Source organism: Pygocentrus nattereri, chromosome 26 (genome assembly GCF_015220715.1).
Source record: "Pygocentrus nattereri isolate fPygNat1 chromosome 26, fPygNat1.pri, whole genome shotgun sequence".
In the NCBI taxonomy this organism is placed as follows: Eukaryota; Metazoa; Chordata; class Actinopteri; order Characiformes; family Serrasalmidae; genus Pygocentrus; species Pygocentrus nattereri.
Genome location: NC_051236.1, coordinates 12,941,570 through 12,954,067, shown reverse-complemented (window position 1 = coordinate 12,954,067; position 12,498 = coordinate 12,941,570). Strand labels below are relative to the sequence as shown.

General features: G+C 39.2%; 1 protein-coding gene across 4 annotated transcripts in view; it reads left to right on the top strand.

Annotated features, from left to right (window-relative positions):
- Positions 1 to 12,498, top strand: part of grm4 (glutamate receptor, metabotropic 4) — a 228,372-nt gene that overhangs the window by 150,254 nt on the left and 65,620 nt on the right. For all 4 annotated transcript variants that reach the window (XM_017697823.2, XM_017697821.2, XM_037534870.1 and 1 more), the window contains one exon: positions 268 to 484. In XM_017697823.2, the coding sequence (XP_017553312.1) occupies positions 268 to 484 (217 nt within the window). The remainder of the gene's footprint in view (positions 1 to 267; positions 485 to 12,498) is intronic.

Genomic DNA, 12,498 nt, shown 5'->3' with positions numbered 1-12,498 from the left:
CTGCACCACTGTGATAGCCACTGTTGACCTGCGTGTCAGCAACTTCACACACATATATTATCTCCGAATGGACTCCCTTACCTCCCGTGGTCTTCAGGAGATCACACCCGGCTCAGTAAGAGTGCGAGCTCAGTGGGAAATGTAGTTTGTGCCATGATGAGGTGTGTTGTAATCCGTCAGGGGTACCGACTGGGGCTCAGCAGGGTTTGTGGGAATTGTGTACTTAAGACCCTGAGTGAGGTTGTACGTCTGTTCCCCCCCACACAGATCCCCCAGGTGAGCTATGCTTCGACAGCGCCAGAGTTGAGCGACAACACACGCTACGACTTCTTCTCTCGAGTGGTTCCTCCGGACACCTACCAGGCCCAGGCCATGGTTGACATAGTGCGGCACATGGGCTGGAACTACGTCTCCACAGTAGCTTCTGAGGGGAATTACGGAGAAAGTGGAGTAGATGCCTTCATCCAGAAGTCCCGCGAGGATGGTAAGAATCAGTCTAATTGAACTAATTGAACTAATGTGTTTGCACAGTCCATTCGAAATGCCCCTAGCCCTGCTGTTAGAGATAACCTCTGCTATCCCCTAATTACACGCTCCCCCAGTTACATCTTCATTTGATGAAGACAATCCATGACTAAAAACATCAAGTATGATGTTTGAACTGTGAAGGTTTTCTTTTCCTTTTTCACTGCCCACATTAAAACTCCTCCTCAGGAAATGGAGCTTGAAATGTTCTTCAGGGAGAAATGTTCCTGAAAAACTGTGGCTGTGTGAGGAATCCTGAGTGCTGTGATTGATTTGCTGCTGTTGTACCCTTGCTAGCCTCCAAGGCCATATGTCTCTCTCAGCACTAGCTTCGAAATGAATTTGATTGACAGGCTGGAACACGTGTGCCACCATTGGTCAAAGGAGGTGTAGATTTGGCTGTATCTCTTGCCAAAGACCTATGTGACTAGAATAGCATGGCCCAGCTCTTCTTAAGTGTACTGTAGACATGTTTCCTCCAACTGTAATGGGACAGAGTGCATAAGCTTTTGCAGCGGTAGGCTCCCTGCTAGAGATAAGAGCAAAGCTACAGTCTGGCCTAGAGGCAATTCTGATGGTTCAAGTAACTTGGGATCTGAAATTCCACCAACAAATACAGGACTACAGCATGGACTGCATGCGATAATAGGATTATGTAAACCATTAGAACAAGTTTACATTCACCTCGAGCGATGCAACATAGTGGAGAGATACAAGCAAAACAGCATGAGCTCAGTTCAGGTTTTATTTATTTATTATTTCATTTTTTGAAAGCTTACTTTGAAAGGGTGTTTCACAAACCAGTGAGTATATTCAGGCAGGATCTACAGGTTCTGGCAGCTACTGATGGAAATGGATGACCCATTTCAGTTGAGGTTTCAGGGCCACCGTGTGCTATATCCCCCTTGTATGTACCCTTTCATCTCTTTTGGATGTGGGGATAGTCGAAACAGCTGTTCGCCTTCCACATGCACTGACCCAGGACCTGACCTCTCTACAGGGCGGTGCCTAATGGCTAGAGTGACCTATAAAAGACCTTCCACTTCCCTGCCCTCTGACATTTCCTATCAGTAGACAGAAGAAGTGGTTATTATGTACTGGTTAAAGTCTCCATAACAGTAATAAGAGGGTAAAGAGACAGGGCATTAAGAGAATCGGGCCATGATGGGCTGCTGTGCTTTTGCCCTTGGACACACTGAAGTTGATGTTGCTTTAAAATTACTGTAATACCATATGGAGCTTTAAATTACAGTGATTTGTTGCCTTGGATAAAAGCACCTGCGCAGTGACATAAACATAAGGAAGAAAAGGTAGCAATGTACCAGGTTTCTACATAGTACTTCACTGAACCTCTTTGCTATCAAGGCATCTCAAACTGCTTAAGCACATAAATTTTTTACCACACATGGTAAATTTTTGTTGCCGTATTTTCTATCAACACCCTTGTAGAAATGTGCTGCTCTGTAATGTATTCAGTGTTGTGTTATATGTCATTATATTCAGTATTATGTGTTCTGTACTGTGACTGTATTTAGAACATTCTTCAGTTTGTTCTTGTTTATCCCTACATGTTCATGTCTGTCACACCTGTCACTTGTCATGTAGAGGCTGAGCCTAATCTTGGCATCAGTCCATGCTACAAAACTGCATCAGCCCAGTGTCTTACGGGCTGGCTTGGTGCCTGGTACCTGCACGCAAACTAATAAACTTCACTCCTCCAGACATACGGCTGGTCCCCTGGTTAAGTTAGGGTTTGGATTCTTCACTCTTAAAAGCTAAGATGTCAAAGGGGTTTCTTGAAGCATTGACATAGCAGAACCACTTTTATTTCCCTAAAGAACCTTTTAAAGGATGGTTCTTCAAAAAATACTCCAGCATTTTTTCTACATCTTCTGCATTTGTAGGATCTAACTGATAACCACAGATAATCATTTTAGTTTAAAAAATGTACACAATTAACCCTAAGATACAGGATGCAGCAGATTATGAGCCATCAATAGAAAGGTTCTTTAGATGGTTCTTCTATGGTGTCTTTCCAAAGAACTAGGGCTGAAAAAATGATTCGACATCAATCAACATTGTCAACAATAAATAAACCTTCACAAATATTTTCAACATCAATTTTTGAAATGATGTCTTCAGAGCCCTGCTGGTGAGATCCTGTATAAATAAAAATAACATATAATCACAACTCATTAAGGTGTGGGAATGAAATATTTAAGCATTGACCGCAGTTTAATGAAGCATGATCTCGTTCCCATGCCTTACTGAGTCATGGCCATCACTTAATTATCTTGTTCCCACACCTTACTAGGTAGTGACCTTGCATTATGATCTCGTTCCCATGCATCAATTTTCTGTTTACATTTTCAAAGTGATGTCTATGGAGCCCTGCTGGTGACATCCTGTATAAATAAAAACCATGAATGACCACGACTTCGTAAGGTGCAGGAACAAGATAATTAAGTCATGGCCATGTCTTAGTAAGGTGTAGGAACGAGATCTGAATACATGGCCACAACTTAATAACGCATGGGACTGAGATATTTAAGCCTTGACCACAGCTTAATTTTTATTCAAGATTAATTATCTTGTTCCCATGCCTTACTAAGTAGTGGCCATACATTAGGATCTCGTTCCCACATGTTAACATGGTGTAGCCACGCATTATTTTATTTATATGGGATGCAACTAGTAGAGCTCCATAGAATGAGCTAATCACTTAACCTAAAGACAGCAGCTTTTCACTCATAGTGTTGTACCTGTGTGAGCAGGGAGTGAAAGGAAAAAAAATATTGATAGCTCAAAAAAGAGAAATAAAGCCAGGAGGATTTTCTTAAATTAAAGGATAAAGTAGTCACATAACATATGTTCAAGCCTGACTTTACCCTGGCGTTACCCTCAACCACTGGAAATAAAAACCTGCTGACGCAGCGGAACAGTGAGTAAATGGTAGCTTCCTGCCTGTGTTCTGACAAACCAAGTTACTCCCCGAGGATGCTGTGAGCTAACATTACCCTTACAGAAATCACTAAAGCTCATCATATTACACTACTACTGTGACACTGGAATATTCTAAGCCGCATCCGTTAGAAGTATTTAGCAGCAAATTCCAACTATTGAACATTTGTCAGCTTTTCCTGTCACAGCATTGCATACAGTAGCTAGTTAACTGTGTAGGGGGGTGCAGGGAACAACTTAACACAGGGCACATTTTAACATAGACTTTGTTATTATAGAAGGTCATGCAGCAAGTGCTTCTGGCTACATTACCACATTTCCTAGCCACAGTCCCCTTGAAAATTCAGAGAAATTCGTCAGTGTTTTAAAGAGATCTTTTCCAAAGAGAGTTTTCAGGGCATGTAAGTAAGTTTTTTTTGCTTACTGAGCTGTTTGTGTAAATCACTAAATCCAACCTTATTATACTTAAATCATCATCTTTTTGCCTATAACCTAGTATTGTTTTGAAGTGTGAGACAAGCTTACAGCAAGTGCTAGCTAGGCTTAAGTACAAGCTGTGTACTGTGGGGTTAGTTGTCACATGGTGCTACCACTAAGCCACCTTTAGTAAACAAAGACAAATAAAGGAATGTTTTTGTCTTTTTTGAGCCAAAAGTTTACACATATTGTAGAATGAAAAATAGAAAACATCTGAAAACAGTGATTTTCTTCTATTCTTCTATTTTATTATTATTTGCTCTCCTGAACTAGACAAATACATTTGTCATTGACACACAGTAAATAATAATATAATATATAATGCAGTTTGGTTGGAAAATATTATGTTTCTTACAATGTAGAATTATACTGAATTGACTTCATTTGCACTAATTCATCAGATCTTCTAGCGGGTGTTAAACTAACCATCTCTTCCATGGGGTAAACTGTAACATTTGTAACACTGTAACACTTTCCATCATTTTTGGTGTAATTGTACAAATTGTAGGTTCTAGAAATAAACTCCAAGTGTTCCATTATAGCAGGGATGTATATGTTCCTTTTATGAAAATGTGATTACTCAACATTTTAAAATCAGTGTTTGGTTGTGCCTCGCTCTCCACTACAAGTGGATAATTAGCTTAAAATACACCTCACTTTGTAATTCATCCTGAGACCTCCCCCCTACCCTGACTGTGATAGGTCCAGTGCATTAAGTGCGCATGCAGCACTGTGGAGTTCTTTTTAAATATACTTATGACAGTTTAACTAGGAGAAGAGAATTCCCACTGACTGTTCAACATTTTACAGAGTTGTTTCATCAAAATCGTTGTTTTGATATAAAATGTGCTATTCTAGAGAAACTTACAATCTCAGAATTGCTCACAGCAGAGTGAATAGGAACTAGCTGTCCATAGGATTTAATACATCTCAAAATCAGGGTTCTTCAGTCCCAGTCCTAAAGTTCCATTCTATAGCACAGTGTGGTCATTTCCCTGCCCAGGTTCTAACACTAAACCTGGCAATTAACCTAGTCATGGAACCAGACTTTTCAGACATTTCTTTTGGTCTATTCTTCATGAAATTTACACACAATGTAAAGAACAACAGGCATTTTCAAATCAAAAAACTGAAAAATTTCCTTTTTTTCCCAAGGTTTTCTTCTGACAGCAGCGATATATGTAATTATGTAATTTTGATCACAGTGCATAATATATGTATGTGTGTATATATATATATATATATATACACATATATACACACATACTGTTCAAAAAAATAAAGGGAACACTCAAATAACACATCCTAGATCTGAATGAATGAAATATTCTCATTGAATACTTTGTTCTGTACAAAGTTGAATGTGCTGACAACAAAATCACACAAAAATCATCAATGGAAATCAAATTTATTAACCAGTGGAGGCCTGGATTTGGAGTCACACACAAAATTAAAGTGGAAAAACACACTACAGGCTGATCCAACTTTGATGTAATGTCCTTAAAACAAGTCAAAATGAGGCTCAGTATTGTGATGGGCATGCTCCTCATGAGGTGGCGGATGGTCTCCTGAGGGATCTCCCAGACCTGGACTAAAGCATCCGCCAACTCCTGGACAGTCTGTGGTGGATGGAGCGAGACATGATGTCCCAGATGTGCTCAATCGGATTCAGGTCTGGAGTTCATAGCTTCAATGCCTTCATCTTGCAGGAACTGCTGACACACTCTAGCCACATGAGGTCTAGCATTGTCCTGCATTAGGAGGAACCCAGGGCCAACTGCACCAGCATATGGTCTCACAAGGGGTCTGAGGATCTCATCTCAGTACCTAATGGCAGTCAGGCTACCTCTAGCGAGCACATGGAGGGCTGTGCGGCCCTCCAAAGAAATGCCACCCCACACCATTACTGACCCACTGCCAAACGGTCATGCTGAAGGATGTTGCAGGCAGCAGGTCGCTCTCCACGGCGTCTCCAGACTCTGTCACGTCTGTCACATGTGCTCAGTGTGAACCTGCTTTCATCTGTGAAGAGCACAGGGCGTCAGTGGCGAATTTGCCAATCCTGGTGTTCTCTGGCAAATGGCAAGCATCCTGCACGGTGTAGGGCTGTGAGTGTGAAAGCACCACCAACATTCAAAAGTGACCAAAACATCAGCCAGAAAGCAGAAAGGTACTGAGAAGTGGTCTGTGGTCCCCACCTGCAGAACCACTCCTTTATTGAGTGTGTCTTGCTAATTGCCAATAATTCCCACCTGTTGTCTATTCCATTTGTACAACAGCTGTGAAATTGATTGTCAATCAGTGTTGCTTCCTAAGTGGACAGTTTGATTTCACAGAAGTTTGATTTACTTGGAGTTATACTGTGTTGTTTAAGTGTTCCCTTTATTTTTTTGAGCAGTGTATATATATTAAACAATTTACTTCAGCAGTGAGTTTATCATCATTATTAATATTAGAATAAAGTCATATTCATAATTTAAATAAACATAAAAACAATAAAAAGTGACAAGAATTTCTTGGGTCCATATTTTTCCTTGACACTTTCACAGCCATAGAGACTTGTTCATATCATCAATTAAATCATGAGCACAATTTAATGAAGTACTGATTGGTCAAACCAGGAGTTGCTTTTTAATTACATATAATACTGGGCTTCCTCGAGGGGAGGTATTCAAATATAAACACATACTACACAAATAAATAGATTTTGAAAATGTCTTGGGTGCCTAAGACTTTCGCACAATATTGTGTGTGTGTATATATATATATGTGTGTGTATGTGTGTGTGTGTGTGTGTGTGTGTGTTCTTGAACCCTTATCAACATTATATTACTCAAAAAACATGTTTAGGATGACTGGTTATTTTGGACACAAAGCAAAATCCAATGTTAATATTTATTCTGTAGACATTGTGACCCTTGACTCCTATCACTACCACTGTGAAGAAATATGAGACAGTATATGTCTCTTTCATGCACCATCTCACATTAAACCACTCAGAATGAGGCTTTTTGCATTTGTAGAATTGAATTATGCAGACATTCTGAAAAAAACTTGGTGGAATTCCCCTTTAAAAACACTTCAAACTAGACTACCCGCATTACTGTGAGAGACAGGAGCTGTAAATGTGTTAGATCAATACATTAATGCAGTTGTTAGTAAAATAATAAGATAACTGTCTCCAGTCATTGTGCTCCTCTGCTGAGTGTGTGAGCACGGGGAGCAAATTTGATTTGAACGTATCAAATTACACTCACCAATGAGAGACACAATCAATTTGGAGCACAGGAAATATTTAAAAACCATGAAATGAAACTACAATTTATGAAGAGCTGAATTAATAAGAAACTCTTTTTGCAGCAAATGTACAGTGGATCCTTTCAGCCACGGAAAACAAAAATGAGCCAAAGCAAACAGACAAGCTCATATCCCAAAGGCTGTATTTACTTTCTTTAAGCCAGTACACAATTCAAATATAGTTCACATTATGATTTGCTCAGCCTGAATATTATCCAAGGATATTGTGCTGGGTGCTGAATGAGAACAACCTCTATAACACTTCAGGGCACAGAACAATGGCTCTATCATCTTGTGCTATATTACTCTGTTGTTTTCACACATTTCTAGCATTTCTTCTCCATGCCAGCTGAAAATGCTCTTTAAAGGGCCTATATCCTACATTTATCTTGTGTATGATTTTTTTATGATGCTTCTGTGGGTCTGTGTAATAAAACCCATCATAATTCATATAATTAAGCCTGCTCTTTGTCACTGTGCCTTTAGCACCCTGTACACACACCAGTTTGGCCTTCTGTCCACATATAAATATTGATTTCTGTCACTGAGGCTTTTTGAAAAGGCTGTTCAGGTTGAAGGTTTAATTTTTGTGTGAACAGGCAAAACACAGCTTTTTGAAAATGCTGATATCAGGCATTAATTTAATACTTGCCTGTTGTTGATTGCATTTGAAACACAGCACACTACTAGCATGTCTGTCTGCTGTGCAATGTGGGGGTGATACCATTGTTACAATTACATAAAACACCTTAGTTTTGCTTTTTCATTTAAACTGTAGTGTAGTGGTGTCAGAACACACTGCGCTCAGTTGTGAACTTTACTGCAAACATTAAAAATACTTAAATGATTTTAAAGGTATTTGATATTATAATTACTTACCAGCATCGGTGGAATGAAAAGCTTTGTCCATGTCGTAGCCATGGCAACTCTACACAGGCAAGCAGTAGCATTCATTTAGCTTTTTTAGCTTTTATTTTCTGGCAGAATTCAGAACTGAGATTTTACATTGTTAAAGGCCTGGTGGCATTTTCCATTTATGACACAGTGCCGTGTTAAAACACCTCTGCTTCACAATTTGGCTCTTGGGATTTTTGAAATCAAATATTTTATAAGCATTTTGAGAAAGATTTCTGAAATGCTACTGCTTTTTTAAAGAAGATTATTTTGAAAAAGGAGGTACAAATATTTGTAAAAATACCTGAATCATGTGGACAATGTGGGATGGAAACATTCCTTATAACTCAATGTGAACAGGGGAGGCTAAACTGCAGCAGGCTGATAAATGCATTGGTCTTCATGACATCACAAAACAAAACAAAGGCCCCTTAAAATCCCAGGTTTAGGCTTAAAGCTTATTATTCAGTAGTTACGTGGACTGCAATAGAAACTAAGAAAAGTTATTCTTAAGTTATACTTAGGTCATGGAAATGTGCAGTAGTGTTTGGACCCGCCCAAGGGTCCTGGTCATTTAATGGGCATAAACAATATTTACAATATTTAATAGTTCTATGTTCTTTTCAAACTTTTATTTCAAAGAACAGACAAGTGAAATTCAGTTTTCCAGGATACTGGCCCTTTAAGAACCCCAATTTAATGAGGTGTTTTCTGAGATGCTGGAAGAGAGGTATTGAGGGATTTAATTATTTCCCAAAACATCTGAACTCTCATCCGGAGGACAAATAGTGGCAGTGCACACATTTTAAGCAACTTCTTTTCCATTCTGTAGCCATGGTCATGTCCAGACTGGTCCCACAGCTGTGCTGGGGGGGATGTGGATGGACGGTGTGAGACTTGAGGGCCGTGATATGAATAACCATGAGTTTCACTGCAGCACTCTGCTTGCTCCTAATAGCCTTCCCTCAAGCCACAGGGGTGTTTGCACATCTGCCCTGGAAGCTGAGTGAGAGAGAGAGATAGAACGAGCCAGAGAGTGAGAGAGAGGGAGTCAACAACTTTAGCTTTGGGAGGATTTGGACATGCTGGTTCATGAAGCCTGTCCTTCGGAGCTGTGTTGACATGGATTTTAACATGGTCAGCACTGCTCCTCGATGGATGTGCGATAAGATGCCTGGCTATAATATTCTATGTGACGTCCCTGTTCCTTTTCCCCCCACTCAGGACTCCTCCAAAAGCATGTCAGCATGATGCCTGCTAGCCTATTTTCATCTTGCCTCGCTGACTCAGCCCTTAAGATGGTAAATAACAAAACATAAAACTGAATGAATCAATGTGTATCATTATGCGTGGGGGTTGGTTAAGGATGAAGTTGTTTCTCAATAATTAATCGAAAACACCAAATGAATAATAGAGAAAAAAGGCAGCACTCCAAAGGAAATGCTAAAGAAGATATGTGTTCCTGAAAGCAGCATGTCAGTGCATGGCTGTGACACTGGAGCATCTCTATTCACACAAGAGCTTGAGCTGCTAAATATTGCATGACTAACGTAATCCACCAGAAGTACAATATGCCCTCTCTTGACATGCAGCAGATATTGAGGAAATCTCTAGAAGTTTTCAGTTTGTTGGTGTGACACAGAAAGAGAGAGACAACTGTCTGATTCAGGGGTGCTGGTAGAAATTTTGGGCCACCTTAAAAAATTTCATGAATGGGCCTCATCTCGTTTCCCTTAGCAGGACCTGTCATAACTTATAACACTCATAACACTAGAATGCACGACCCAAAAAACCTACACAAATCAATGGTTTTCTTCAAAGACAAGATATCCTATCTTTTATTTAATGGCGACAATATCTAACAGTAATATAGTAGAAACTAATACTGTCCCATCAGATAAACAACACTTAAAGCTTTCATCTTTGAGAGTTGAATTGGTACAGAACTTTGTAATAGTTGTGTAGAAAGTTCTATAAAGTTTGTAATACAGTTGTTCAGACCCATTTATGCCAGTTAGAAAAACATCTCTATACAGAATCTTCCATTGAAAAGATACTTTGGGAACCAGACATGTTTTTTTCTACAGCATTGTTTCCAAGAACCTTCTCTCTTTTACTTTTAAGAGTATGTTTTCATTGCTTGTAGTTGTTATTTCTTTTGCTTGCACTAACTTTTTCTCTCTAACGTGGACATTAAAGGGACATTTCATACAAAAACATGCACTAATTTGTCATTTTTTGACATTTTGAGGATGATTTAAAAAATTTCTTTAACCATCTCCTTTTGTTGACATTGCATTGGCAGTGAGTTGGCAGTGACTCAGTATGACTCGGTGGGTTTAGATAATGCCGAAAGACAAGGAGTAAAACTAAAAATTCGGTATATACCCTGGAACAGGGTGTAATGCAAAGGTGAAATGGTAAATATGCTACACAAAGAAGCATAAAAAACTGCATAAATAATTTGTCTTTGACTCAAATAATATAAGAAATGTACATTTTTCAGGTTGTTCTGCATACAGCGTATGTGCAAATGCCGCTTTTTGACATTTTTAGTAATTCAATTTCCAGTTACAAACAACTATTTTTGCAAGTTATTCACTCAATCTACTTTTGTTTAAACTCTGCATACACTTAGGGTGCCCCCATTTACAATGCAGCTGAACATTAAACAAGAACAACGGACTGAAAATAATAAATACTTTATTTGGAATTACTCTTTTCCAATCATTCAAATGATATGAAGTATGTTTATACAAAAGCCTCTTACGCTGAGAATACAAATAAACAATCCATATCAAATCTATCAGTATTCAGTTTGTCCCCCCTTTGGCCACTTTACCTCGCCCATCCTTTGAATCTTAAACCAAACTGTTACAGCAGTTTCCAAAGGAGCCACTGACATTATGTTCCCTTTCAAAGAGACTCTAACATTCACAATAGCATCTGTCAAGCTTACCTTAGCTGCCTTTTATTTCCTCATCGGCACCTAAAATGGTTATAGGAGATATTTCTGAGAAAAGATTAGATGTAAGATAATCAGTTTGCATAAAAATCTGAAAAAACAGAAGTTTCCAAAACATTAGCTCAAAAAATGATTTAAAGATTCACAAAAATGGGCCTCCTAACAACCGTGCAAGACCTGGTAGACCAGCAGACTGTCCCCATCAGAGAAACAGCACTCAAAGCTTTCATCTTTGAGAAAGAGGAGAAAATCAAGCTCCGTTTTTACGTCAGATCTGAAATACATCTTAAGGATGTGTAGCTGTCAAGAAGCCATTATAGTAAAAAGGAAGCAATTTGCACTAGAAGACCATAACTGGACATCTGAGATGTGGAGGATGGTTTGTGGACCAATGAGTGTCACGGTTGGCTCCTCAAAGTCCTGTCCATGTGTTCTTGTTTTGGTTTGTAACTCCGCCCCTGATTGTTTTCACCTGTCCCTCGTTGTTCCATGTATTTAAGCCCTGTGTTTGCCCCTTGTGTTTGCCAGTCTTTGAATCCTTGTATCTTTGTACCTGGTTGTTGTTTGTGTTGGTTCTAGTCTTTGTTATGTCTTACCCAAACTCTGTACATGTCGGCTCATTGACCCTGGACCGTATTAACCACGACCCTGGATTTGCCCCTAATAAATCTCGCTTATCTCAGCGTGTGCGTCCGCCTCCTCGCTCCCCCTTACAATGAGTCCAAATTTGTAATTGGGAATACTTGGTATGTAAGAAGCAGAAAATACAACCAACTTCAAAGACTGAACTTTAGAAGTGTGGAAAAATATCCCTGCAGATTTCTCTGAAAACACTGAAAGCAATGGAAGCTGTAATAAAGGCAAATATTGGATACACTAAATACTGAAAGAAACCTTGGGCCTAAATCTCTAAAGTTTTTTCTTACATTAGTTCTTGATAAAGGTCCTAAGAAAAGGTCTATGTCAGATTCATGACATGTTTTTAAACCAGAGAACTGTCCGTGCCTTTGTGCTCTTGAGTGTGCATGGATTCTGTTCTTACCTAAAAACAAATCCCAACTAAGAAACCACTGATATTGTTGTCAGAATCATCTGGAACACTGAGTGGGTTTTAAGACGAAATTTCTTCTTAAGACGGTTGGTGAATGAGGTCCATTGATATTGTATTGAGTTGTTAAGGCTTCTGTGTAATTGTCTGTTGAGCATATGTTTTCTGTTTTCCTTCATGTTGAGAAACTGGAAATTCAATATACATAAGGGTGATCTCTTACTTTTGCACAGAACCTGTATGTCCCCAACAAGGGGGCTTTTTCCTGGTTTGTCTAAAAAAAAGCAGTAGGCTCTTTATTGGAGGGTAGGGTCATAATGAAGTACTGCCA